Below are 13,637 nucleotides of genomic sequence, written 5' to 3'. Positions count from 1 at the left end.
TTTATCCTCTTTTTTCCCCCTCTCTCCTCTCTTTTCTCTAGACATCTCAGCAGGATGTCAGTGAGGGGCTTGGACCCCACCTGTCCCTCGACTATAAAGCGTGAGCCCCCCAGCCCCAGCTCTCAGGGCGATGTCAGCCCGGCCCAGCCCAGTCCTGGAAGCTCTTCCTCGGACACAAACTCCAGCTACGGGCCCCTGACGAAAGGCCTCAATCACGGCAATGGCCTGGACTCGCCAGGTCTCACAGTGGGACTGGCCAACAATGCAGGAACAAACAGGTTGGTGGATGCGATATTGTACCTCATTATGTGAGTTTCAGATATTAAATAAAAGTTCTGTTACTATCTGAGCACATTCCTCTTTATTTCTTCACTTCCTCTCTTTCCCTCCACCTCTATCCAGGAGGTTTGGGGAGGAAGAAAGCCAAGTGAAGTGTGAATTCATGCTGGGCACGGTGGCCAAGCGGCTGTGTCTGGTGTGCGGAGACGTGGCCTCTGGCTACCACTATGGTGTGGCCTCCTGCGAGGCCTGCAAGGCCTTCTTCAAGAGAACCATCCAGGGTAAGACAGAGACAAACACACAAAACACACATTCATGCACAGGAACATGCTCAGTTTTATACTAGGTGACAGAGTTTATTGTGCATGGCTGATAATGCCTTCCTGCATCATATAAACCTGTTTTACGAGCAACATGGTGCAGATGCAGTTGTACCCTGAGCGTTTGTTTTGGTATAAACAAGCCCCGATCAGTTAGCTCATAGCTTCCGCCTTCTGCCTCTCAAACTGCAGAAAGGTTTTGAATAAAGACCTGTTTGCAAACAGCTGATATGCAGTTAAACTTACAGCGCATCATGTATATAGTCAACATGTTTGAGTTTAGGCATTAAAGCTTCAGATAACATGTGATGCTGAACGTGTGTGCATTTGCTTCAGCCCCGAAAGTCATTAGTGGCAAGAGCCAGTGGCATTGGAAGGATTGTCGACTCGCCGCTCAGGTCGAGGTCTTGGCATGCTGCGTTGTAGTTAGGCCTTTAGAAGTTGGCTACTGTAGAGGGGTTCAAAGGGCAGACAGGATGAGCGTCTGTCAGATCAAATGGGAGATCTGATGTCTGGCTCATCAGATACTTCCTGTTACTGATTGAGAGTGGCAGCTGAGAGCGCTGCAACTGGCCGAACGCCATCTGGCTTAACGTGCACATTTGGCTGCCATGGTTATTACTCCCGATTAGGTGTTGGGAACATGTTTTGGCGCATGGTTGCACTGATTGTGAAAGCAAAGATCTATGAGAGCATTTATCATAAGAATTTAAAGGTGCACTCCACTGATGACTGTAGCTATGGAGGGAGATTTGTCAAATCCCTGATGTGATGTGATATCATCAATTTCTGCTACAGATTACAATTCATAACAGAAAGCCTGAGCACAAAAAATGGTGGTGTGGAATTTGAAACCTACCAGACAGGGATAGTCTTATGAAATACTCCAGTTGCATTATGGGACATAGGTTTCCTAGGTTTCAGGGGTGTGACCCACACCAGTAATTAACAAACAAGATATCTTCTGCTACTTCAATTTTGACCATTGTTTTTTTGTAAATCTGTCTTTCATGACTTTTCACTGGACTACCCCTTTAAGATCTCGTGCTATGACACATTTTAATGAAATGTAACTTTTGGAATGAGAACTGTGAATCTCAACGTGAATTAAATGTAAAGATGGTTAATTATTGCTCCATTGTCTCCACTGCAATTAAAAAAAATGTTTCTTATGTTATCTCTTCTCCTCCAGGTAACATTGAATATAGCTGCCCAGCATCCAATGAATGTGAAATCACCAAGAGGAGGAGGAAATCCTGCCAGGCCTGTCGATTTGTGAAATGTCTGTCTGTGGGCATGCTGAGAGAAGGTCAGCTATACACCGGAAATCACTTTTAAAACCTTGGTCAAATCACTGAGTTGCTTTTTCTGGGATTGATCGGTCGGTAGGCTTGGCAGAAGTTCAAACCCGATGCTTTAGACAGCCCAGACAGAGAAAAAGCACCTGGAAAGTGACGGCTAACACAGTTCTGACTGCAATTTCTTTGTTATGCACTCCTGGAAACAATACCCTGGTTAGAAGCTGAGATTCTCTCAGTGTCTCACCTGGTAAACTGCTGATGGCATGTACTGTTGTTCTGTAGAGTCCAGTGAAACCTAAAACCTTTGACAGTTAAACTTCAGCCCCCCCAGCTGTGATGGGTCTGTGTGTGTAGGTTTGTGTATGTGTAGTAAACACAGGGCTGAACAATGCATGGCCGTGTCCTTAAGAGGGAGGAGAGGGCTACTAACTGTTCAATTGTGTCTTTGCTTCACCAGTGTTCCTCCGAAATAGCTTCTGGAAACCTGCCAATGTGTGTGTGTGTTTGTGTGTGTGTGTGTGTGTGTGTGTGTAACACTTCAGCAACAAGTGCGATAATGGAGTGAGTCGTTTCTAGGGGCTAGGATGAGACTTTCCTAAAATTAAAATATATGGCATGTGATACACGAAACCTACCAGCCTATTGCTTTGAGATAGACAATAAAGTTTTATTTAATTTCCGAGGTTGAATAGATAAAAAATACAGAAAAATACAAAAAAGCTTTCACATTCGAACAAACTAAACTTAATTACATATGACCAAGGGTGGTGACATGTATACATACCACACGGACAGTCTGTGACCGCAGTCAGGTGCTCCTCCTTAGTCTGACTGTGTGCCTGTCTGGTGACATATTGTTGTCCAGATTTAGAAGTGACTCAAAAAGGAAAACATTAGCGACCCCCTACAGTACCGGTCACTTGCTGCATGCTGTGTAAGGCCAAGAGATAATAATAAAGAGGGGAGAGCAGATAAAATGTGTGTGTGCGTCTGTGGTTGACCGAGGAGATGAAGCATTTAATTGCTTTAATTGTTTTCAGGATCTTACACCATTTTATTAATTACTGAGTTATTGAAGAGGGAAAGGGGTGGCTTGATTACCGCTTGCTAACAGTCAGCTAGCATCTTGTTAGCTCGGTCACAAATGGGACAACAAGTTCAGCCAGTTTATTAAAAAAATGTATTTGTACCCTGGACTCCTGTCTCATAATGGCCTGTAAAAAGTGCTTCTTTTGTGGAGCCTTTTGGACTCTAACAGAGGAGGTAAAGTGAATGGCACAACACAATGAGCTAGCTAGCTTCCTCTGTTTTAGACTCTCCAGCTCTCTGTTCTCTCAAAGGTCAGCGCTGTCAATGTGGCTTGCTAACTGTCAACAGTGTGAATTTACAAAGTTCTTAATTAAAGTTGAACTTGAAATTGTAGGATTTTTATGCAAAATGGCAGCATTTTAAATGCTGGTGTGACCACGCCTTTATACAAAGCTGTATGTTAGCCTAGCTTATTCGGAAGAGAAAATGAAAGGGACTCATAAAATTAGTCAATAAGAATTATAATAAATGTTCTGTAGGGGGCAACCTACAGCACATATCACAATTGTGTACGTCTGTGCAATGTCAGTTTATTACCATCATTTTGGGTTGATTTTACTTCCAAATAAGGTGATAATGTGGCAAAATCCTTGTTTACAAGCTGCGATGCCTCGCTGCTCTTTTCTTGCCCTGTCAGACTTTGTTTTAGAGATCACCATAATGCCTGATCTCAGCAATTACTTTCACGAGTATAATGTTATCATAACCAATAGAAATGGTGGCCAAAACTATGAAATAAGATCCCAGTTGTAATAAACTGGAATGATCCTTTAATGCCACCTACTCATCTCTAAACACACAGCAGCATTTGTTTATTGCTGTGTGTGTGTGTGTGTGTGTGTGTGTGTGTGTGAGTTATTAATACACAGAATCATAGCTTCTTTACAGAGTATCAGTTTGTGTATATGAGTTTGTTTGAACACTTGTCTGTCTGCACTCACCTTTATGCACACACCTCTGTGTCTTTTTGTGACTGAGTGTGTGTCTGTCTTTTCTCTAAATTAGCTGTGTTTAATAGGGTTTGGGCATCAACAGCATCCCAGTGCGCCTCTCAACCCCACTCCTCCCCTCGCCACCCCATTTGCTTTCCCTCCCCCCTCGTAAATTCCTCCAGATGCCTTGTGGGATTCCTGGACCTCCGTGAAATGCGAACTGCCCCTCGTAACTCCTGTCGTAAGCGCCCTCGTAACGCGCTTCACCGTGTCTCGTAATGCCCCTCTTCCCCGGAGAGGCCGCAGTAAAGGCTGAGACAGAGGAGCTGAGAGGTTTAATGGGGAGAGTCAGAGCCGTATTAAATACACAGCTAAAGACATATAGACCCCGGGCAGGATTTAATTATGCCCTGTTTAGTGCTCAATTCTTCAGTTGCTGTCGCTTCTAAGGGCAGTAAAAACATGTATGTTAGCAAAATGTGCGCAATATTTTATTTATCATACAGATGTAGGCCTAATTGTGTGATCCTGTATTTTAACGGTTTATGTTCCTAAGAAAGTGGTGCAGCAATACCTCTCTGTAAAGTACCTTCCTCTTCCTTCTTTGTCTTTTCTTTGCATCTTATCCCCACCTCCTGCTGGCCGAAGTTATTTGGTCCGAAGTGTGTTAATTGTTAATCTGTATTCTGAGAAAAGCATCGGAAGGGAACGGAGGGACTATTTGCGCGCTTCACTGCCAACTTTCCAAATCCTTTTCATTTGTTGACTACAAGCAGTGTGCAGGGAATGTAACGGGGGCCGCCATGAGTACATTTGTCACAACATCTGAGAAGTGTGGGATTGTTTATAGTGAACACATGCAGGTGGTGGCTGCCACAGAACACAGTAACCTGGAGTCCTGATCAGCGGCTGGATGTCCGTGGTCCTGATCCTGCTGCGCTGTGTGTGTTTTGGGAACCTGTAAAGCCTCCCATGTGAACATCCAGACACCGTAAAAAGAAGGCTGAGAGATGAAGGCGGCAAAAAATAGATCAATGTCTGAGCAGTCCGTGTTTATCGAACTCTGATGGGCTGTACAGAGGAGCAGGGAGGAGGTGTGTGCGTCTTTTCTGTTATCCACCAAAGCTATTCTCGGCCTTTTGGTTGTCAGCACATTCCACTGTGTAGAGTTACACTCTCACGCTCTGATGTGTGTGTTTGAATAACTGTCAGATCCGAGCACAAACACCCACACCCACAAATATACCCGTATAAAACACACTTTTTCTACACATGGAACAGCCAGAGTTGTTCGATTTAATCCAGTGTTTGCAGACGGTTTTTCTTAAATCTGATGACAACACACATGAGCGCCTTCATCTCACACCTTGGAGTGGCACCTGCCAAGTGACCGGGATAATCCTGTCTTACTATTGGCCCCTCATGATATCACCAGAGAGTCAGGGATATTGGGTTTATCAGTGCAATCTCTTCTTTAATTCCCCACTCATCTTTTTGAGTATGAGCTGTTCACACTTTAACCTCAAAACTGCCCACTCATTTCTTACCATTGTTGGACCAAATGTGACACCCAAAAGTATGAAATAGTGCTTGATGATATGGTCTAAAAATCTAAATCTAAATGATGATTTGTTACATTCATCTTGATGACAATGATTTTTTTAAGACTTAAAGATGTGGGTTTAATGTCATTATTTGTTTTTGTACCTACAAGTTAAATTATTTTGACAAAACAATCCCAATTCACCAGCTCTCATTACAGCGTCTTCATAGGGAGGGGTCTGTTGACATCTGAGCTCAGTAGTTAGAATTTCATCTGTAACACTTTCATGACTTTGCCTCAGAGTTAAGGCTTGACCTTTGAAATAGTTGAAAAACAATTGCAACTCAAGATCCACTTAATATTTTTCTTCTTGATCGTTCAACAGTTCTAAACACATTTATTTATTGAGAGTAAATTTAAGTTTAAAACATTCACAATGTCTGTAATTCAATTAATTCGGTTTATTTTCCATTTCTAGTTCATTTAAAGCATGTCTGAAGTATTTCTTAAGATTTCTTAAATATTTTTTATTTTTTGAATTAATTTTTTGAATTTTTAAAAAAATATATTTTAGTTTATTTTCACCAGGACTGTGTAGGAGTGGTTTGACTTGGTTTTATTTGATTTACAGTGGCCTGAAAACATTGGCAAACAACCTCAGAACTGTCTTCAGATTTTGATTCAAATATTGTTGAATCCTGATTCAGTACAGGGAAATACCACCCTGTCCTAATTCCCAAGTCGTTTTGTCGCGCCCCTTGGTGTCACATAAAGACACACAAGGTAGCCTTTAGCATATAAGAGTCACCTTAGTGTAGTATAAAGTGCAAGAAGAAAACTAAAATACACAAATCTCTCATGTAAAACATCCAAAACAGAAAATGTTGTGGTTAGGTAGGACGCCATCACTCAGAGTAAGAAGCTAATTGAGAAAAAAATGCTTGTATACAGTAGCCTACTGTACTAGGAAAAGAAAATTGTCCTCAATTGTCATACCATCCCTGTGCATGATATTTCATTATAGTCCTACATAAGAGCCTGTTTGTTTACCACAAGGGTCACAGGCTACATTTCACACCATCGCTTTGTTTTGAGTGCCCCCCCCCCCCACAACCTTCTCCCATCTCATGGTACATTAACTAATAAAGCACAAATTCTATCAAATGGTTTTTGTGGTAATAGCTGAACTATAAAATGACACAAAATTCACAAACCAGTGATGCAAAAAACTAAGAACCTTCCTATAAACTACAGCACATTTTACATGCCTGATTAAGAGGACATTGTTTTATTTACTATTTAATGCTGTGGATGTTCATGCATGCTCTCCATAATACACCCTAAGTTAAAATACATACAGGAGGCAGAAGGAATGGAGTGAGGGCTCAAGTGGGCAAATTATACCCTCAGAATATCTCTTTCAGACCTGAGTGCCATTATAGATCTATTCAGGGCCACAATGGCCATTCACACTGTGTACTATAGATCGGGTAACCCAGCACCACTACTAAAGGCTCCTGAGTCACGTTCACACTCGCTGAACACATTTTCTTTAGGGATGCACCTGGAAAAGGTTACTCCCAGTATGTGTCTTTCTCCTCCATAAACATGAATCCAGTCAGCTTTACCTTATCTAACTGCCCCCTATATACACACACACACACAAACACACACACACAAACACACAAACACACACACAAACACACAAACACACACACACGCACACACACACACACGGGGCCTGCATTGCATATTTTCTTCTTGTGCAAATAAACCTTTCTCAAAGCATTTTCATTTGTTAATTAACATTTCTTAACATTTTAGAACATTTTTAAAAAATGCTTTCAAAAAGTGGTGGGTAAATGTCCCCAGCATTCCCCAGTGTAAATTACCCTACCTCCCTGCTCCCTGCCCACAGTTTGAGCTACTCCATGCTTATCTTCACCTCCACTCTCCTCCTGCTCTCTCTGTTCCTCTGCTTCGCTGTCTAATGCCTCCTCCTCTGCCTCGCAGTGGCCACGGCTCTCCTTTACTCCTTCTAGTACTTGTGTTTGCACTACGTCGGGTACTACCGATGATGTTGAAGCTACTGCAGCACAAGTAGCAAAGATATCGTTATTTTCACGCATTTGGTGGCAGCCATCTGAAGATTTATTTTATTTTAACCCCAAGAAACGTTGGCCCCCCGGGCATTTGCCCGGTATGCCAGCTAACCAGTCCATTCCTGCACACCCGCACGCTTAAATTCCCATCAGCATGGTGACAAGGTTACCACAATGCTCATTAAGATGAGCAGTTGTCAACTGCTGCTCTAAAGTTGTTGGGTATCATGTTACAGGATGCGTGCTGCTGTGCAGGTGTCCCATTCAGTCTCCTTGTTGAGACACATGAGAAGATGATGGGCAACTTTCTGATGGTTGACCAGGTTCAACATGAAACCTCTGATCATAAAAGAGATTACTTGTTTGAACTAAAAAAGTTAACGTCTGCATACTGACTGAAGATCCAAGTGGGTTTGAAATGTTGTCTATTGTTATACAAGTCTGTTTGTTTGGAGTCCCTTTGTAGACATTACTCTGTTCATCAATGCTGTTTCATCAGTGCTAGTGAAATATGATCAATTATAGTCCTTGCATTATAAATACTCATCTACCCTATTATAATTACTTTTTGATAACCTTGTTTCCAAACTCCACAAATTTTTCAAATAAATTAATTATAAAATTGAACCTTTATTTAAAAAGGTTGACAATGATTTTACTCGATAATCATACAGTCTAGACACAAGAAATGACATTTTCAACTGTATTTGAAATTACTGTGAGTCAATAAACGTACTTAAGAAATTTTTTTTGTGTGCATATGTATCCAGTGCATGGGAGTGAAAGCGTTGAGCACTCCATCATGTGATATAAGGACACCCAGGTGAGTACGTTTTGAGCGTGACTGTTAATGCCAAATGCAACATTAATGTCCCGTGTTTGTTTTTCTGTAGGGGTGCGTCTGGACCGCGTTCGAGGCGGCAGACAGAAGTACAAGAGGAGAATAGACGCTGAGAACAGCCCTTATCTGCATCCACAGAACACCTTGCCTCAGAAAAGAACATGTAAGTGTACAAACAAAAGCTTATATTAAAGATGACTGTAGATAATTATTAGGTAGTGAGTCTATATAAATGGATTCCTTTATTGTACAGGCTCTGATTTTGTCTGTATTGTGGTCTGCGAGTTCAAAACAGTCAAATCATGCTCTCTGTAGTGTTGTCTGTCATAGCATCATCATTTTTATAGCTACTATTTGCTTCTGAGTTGGCATTAATAGTTTTTGAAGGGAGAAATGGGAAGGTTTGAATTCCTGTAATGAACTTTGTTGCTCTCTAGTGGAAACAATGGATCTCCAAAACTTGAGCTAAGAAAAACAGCCCCATTTTCAGCATATCATCCTGTGGGATTTGAAATGATTTAGCTTTAGAAGTAGGGCCATTTTCTCAACCCATAAATAAAACTCTTATCTCTTTTGATGCAAAAGCACCAAATTTGGGCGGCAACAAAAACATTTTCATTGCAAAAGTCCCAAATCCCAATAGGTCGGGAAACAATTCAGCACAGATTTAAGTAGTGTTTGAGATGAACTTATCTCTACTCCCTCAGACATTAAGGACATTAGTAATTTCTATGTTGCTAGCTTATTAGATTTTCTTCAGTTTGTGAGCTTAAATCATTTTTTGTAACCAGTAGATCCATTATGTTGCATCATATAGTCTATATGGAACGAATAACAAAGGATTTTTGAAACTTGAACATCTCATGCTACTGGGTGACCATTGTTTCTCATGGTTCATGTGCTTTTGTGTAACTGGCCATGTTAACTGGTTAAATTATGCATAATCTCACTGAGATCACCTGATTAAAGAGAGGTGGTTATGATAATAGAAATCTAATTTTACTCTCTCTCCGTCTCTCTCAGTCATTGTCGGCGGTGTGGTAGAAAACAAGGTAGTGTCTCTGCTGCTGGTGGCCGAGCCGGAGGGCATCTTCGCCATGCCGGACCCCACTGTACCTGAGAGTGATATCAAGGCTCTGACCACACTGTGTGACCTGGCTGACAGGGAGCTGGTGGTCAACATCAGCTGGGCTAAACACATCCCAGGTACGATTCAGGCTAAAACCCCTCCGCTATAAGTCAGTCAGAGGTCCGCTCACACAATCCACCGCACACATTAGCTCACATTAAGTCTATAATCAGATCACAGGAGGACATTGTTGTGACTTGTGGTTGCCAAGACACTCGCTGGATGCCCAGAGGAGAGAGAGCATGTTGGCGTGGCTGTGTGTTAACTGTCAGTCATTCTGTGTGTGTGTGTGTGTGTGTTTGCATTAACGCTGTGTGCCATGCCCTTGCTGACCAATGTGTGTTCCTAATATATCAACCAGATGACCAGTGGCCACCTGGGAGTTTTAATTCATTTCCTGGGCTGTGTCCGTCTCTGAATTACGGATATCCTCCTGACACTTGGAACACACTTAGCTTCTCCTCTGACACAGGAACAGCAGAAGGGATGTCCAGAGTTGTTTTTTTTTCTCCTTTGGATGAGAGGATGAAAATATGAGGGGAAGTGCATTCTGACAGATTAGTGGGGATTAAAACGCTGGTATGCTGCTATGTTGATGGTTGTGATCGTATGCCTGCAGGTCTGCTTTTGATACATGGCTTTGGAGACATTTACAACACTTACAACTCCCCTTGCACTTATGGTGCATTCCATTTACCTCGGAGGTTGACGGCGTTCCAGTAGAACAACAGATTTAAGTCGGAAAACCAAGATGGATGCCTCTGGCCATTGTTAGCAATATCAGCTGATAACAACGCATTACGCGGTATTTTGCACATACAAACACCATAGCAACATGTTTACAGATATAAGTTGGACAGGACTGTGTGTATGATTTAATGAGACACAAATAAGACATAAGTGCGATAAACAGTAAATTAGTACAGCTTCCACTACTGTTGATTACGGTAGCAGCCATCTTGGATTTTGAGGTTGGGGTCTGTGAGGTTCTCCCTACTTTCCGAGTTGGAAATCCGACTTAAGGGTGCGTTCCTGTTCCTGCAACCTACGATTACTTTCATTATTAAACAATCTGCTTAATCATTTAGCCTTTGAAATAAGCAGAAAGTTGATGTCTTTAAATCTCTTGTTTTATTCGGGCCAATAGTTCAAAACCCAGTGGTGTAAATCAGAAAAAAGATGCAAATTCTCATGTTTAAAAAAGCTGGAACAAAATAATTGTTGGCTCTTAAATTTCTGTTGATTGAATAATTGGTTCAGCAAGTAATTGTTCCAGCGGTATAACAATTTTGACAACTGAATAACGCTTTTACGCAATTTATCAAGCAAAAATACCAAATACTCGCTCCCAGCTTCTCAAATACAAAGAAGGAATCATAATTTACCCTAGGATAGACACAGGCTCCAGGGATGATCAGTTTACTAGAGGCATTATCATCTCTTTCGATTTCTATTCTGTCCTGTTCTCTTATCGCCTTTTTTCCTCCAACTGAAGCCTTGACTGCTTTATGAGCCGTGGTTATCCACACCCAAAACATCCCCAGGGAAACACCTGGGTTTTTGTTGATGTCTTGTCTCTGAAATGCTTACAAAACAAACAAAGCAGGTGTGTGTGTGTGTGCTTGTAACACTGCTATATTTGCTCCCCCCCCCCCATATTTCTTCCTACACAGTGGACATGAAGCAACAATTTCAGTGTGTCTTGGTGTCCCTCAACAGCATTTCCATTGTTCTGTTAAAAAAGGAAGAAGAGCATCACCCCCACAGGCTGCTGCTGTCTGCCTCGTTTCTCCCATTGTCGGCTCTTTACTGTTAGCGCACGAGACAGACTGAGTCCGACTGATGGGTGTATTTGTAGCCCTTTGCCAGTGGAGGGTTTGGCTGGGAGAGTGGAGCAGCGGTGAGAGGCGGCCATACACACAGCAGATACCCACCTGAGGGGAGAGAGAGAGAGCCAGGGAGCAATGTATTCATCCATCTGTCAAGCAAATTACCCTCAAAGTTTTGAAATCTCACAAAAAGGAAAATAAAATCAAACAAAAGCTTTCATCAAGCGAGTTGTGGAAAATAAATAGGCCTTTCGATAATAGGACAATAATTCGTAAGAAAAAAGCTGCCAAATCCAACGTGTTTCTCGCTAAAACATTTATAGCACATTTAACTGGCGAAACTAACCCAGAGATAACTGCTGAAACAAGTAGTCAACATTTGTTTAAAGCAATCGTTCAGATTTTGTGAAATTTACTTACCGTATTTTCCGCACTATAGGGCGCACTGGATTATAAGGTGCACTGTCAACTAACTTTTTTCATATATAAAGCGCACCGGACTATAAGGCACATTAAGCGAAACAAAACAGTCAGATAAGTCAGTCAAACTTTATTAAAACAGGTGCAGGTACACCGTGAACAAGTCACCAGTTCATCACAGAGCACATAGAGACAAACAACCAAGAAGGCCCGCCTCGAAAGTCATTGGTATTAATGTCCTGTGCTAACGCTGTTGCCTTCATTCGAATCAAGACTGTAGAGACGCTTCTACCTGCTGCTCTCTGTTCAATAACCCACTGTTCAATTTTGTCCTCTAACTGTGGCCATCTCACGTTGTTCCCGCGGAAACTCTGTGTGGTCTTCTTTACTTGGCGCAGGTCATCTTCTTGCTTCCTCCACTTCCGTACCATTGATTCATTAATGTTGAATTCTCTCGCTGCTGCTCTATTCCCGTGTTCTACTGCATGAGTGATAGCCTTGAGTTTAAAGTCTGCGTTGTAAGCATGTCTCTTGACAGGTGCCATTTTGGGTTCACACTGTAATATTATGGTGAAGCACAGTAGGCCTACTGTATGTATTACTCCGCAACGCTCATGACTACGAGCGCCGTTTACCACACAAAATCGCTTTGCGGTCATTAAGCACAACTAGTCCATATATAGGGCGCTCCGGATTATAAGGTGCACTGTCATTTTTTGAAGGCTTTTAAGTGCGCCTTATAGTCTGAAAAATACGGTATTTCCTTTCTTGCAGATGGCTAGGGTACATGAGAAGATCAATACCGCTCTACAGTAAAAAAAGCTGGAGCAGCAGGTTAGCTTAGCTTAGCATTAAGACTTGAAACCGTTAAATTACAATTTGCAATTTTACCGTTTTTGTTGTCTTTGCTGGTAGGTGCAGTTGCCTGCTGACACAGGAATGCTATCTGTTTCCACTCTTTACGTTAAGCTATGCAAACTGGCTGCTGGCTGATGATTGATATTCAATGGACTGATGTGAGATTGGTTATCAATGCTCTCATTTAATTCTTGACAAGAAAGCAAATATGCATATTTCTTAAAACGTCAATCTACTCCCTTAACAAAATACAAATTGAACAGCTTTGTGGCAACATTCACTTGTTATACCTTTACAAACTCTGTAATGAGCTTTGTAATCATAATACAATGTTACGTATTTTTGGTTGCATGTCAGACTAAATTTAATACACTGTGCTCAGATAATTTTCTTTACTTTCAAGATTCTATAGACAAAAAAATCTATCTAATTTAACTTTATTAATCAAAGAAGGATTTTATTTGGTCGGAGAGAAAAACAGACAGAAGCAGAGAAAGAAAATGGCAGATAAAGAGAAAAAGATTAGAGTGACTTGAGATGACAGAGGTCATGAGACAGAAGACAAAAGGAAGGGACAAAAGCATAATTCAAGGAACAGGTTGAGGAGGTAAAAGAGACCAAGACAGCTCAACCGGCGGGAGACCAGGAAAGAAAGGTAGATAGAAGAGACATACACAAAGAGAATGGATATTTAAAAAAAAAAGACTGGCCCCCCTCCTAGCAACGTAAAGGCCATGTCACATCAGCTCTGGATGAGTGGCAGGCCACACGGCCCCCATCGCTGGCAGGACCAGGGTCCTGGGCAAAGTGGCCCAGGCCATCTGAGTTCTTTGCCCAGGGGGAGGTGAGTGTGATGGGGCTACTGTCCTGGCTACTCCCCCTCCTCCCTGTCTGCTCTTATCAGGCAGATTGACAGTGATGTGGTCTGAAGTCTGAGGGCCAGACTGGCAGATGAGCTGGCTAAAGACCAACTGCCCTCTTTGCTTTTGGCCGT

At 42.0% G+C, this 13,637-nt stretch overlaps 1 protein-coding gene across 2 annotated transcripts in view; it reads left to right on the top strand.

Annotated features, from left to right (window-relative positions):
• Window positions 1-13,637, top strand: part of LOC119909132 (estrogen-related receptor gamma-like) — a 35,214-nt gene that overhangs the window by 17,003 nt on the left and 4,574 nt on the right. For both annotated transcript variants that reach the window (XM_038727211.1, XM_038727210.1), the window contains exons 2-6: window positions 42-278; window positions 403-560; window positions 1,792-1,908; window positions 8,460-8,570; window positions 9,431-9,613. In XM_038727211.1, the coding sequence (XP_038583139.1) occupies window positions 55-278; window positions 403-560; window positions 1,792-1,908; window positions 8,460-8,570; window positions 9,431-9,613 (793 nt within the window). In that variant the 5' untranslated portion in view covers window positions 42-54. The remainder of the gene's footprint in view (window positions 1-41; window positions 279-402; window positions 561-1,791; window positions 1,909-8,459; window positions 8,571-9,430; window positions 9,614-13,637) is intronic.

This window comes from Micropterus salmoides, unplaced genomic scaffold, assembly GCF_014851395.1.
Source record: "Micropterus salmoides isolate LMB-PRFRI ecotype aquatic unplaced genomic scaffold, ASM1485139v1 Ms_hic_scaffold_18, whole genome shotgun sequence".
Lineage (NCBI taxonomy): Eukaryota > Metazoa > Chordata > Actinopteri > Centrarchiformes > Centrarchidae > Micropterus > Micropterus salmoides.
Note: the sequence above shows the minus strand (reverse complement) of the source record. Positions and strands in the feature narration are given on the sequence as shown.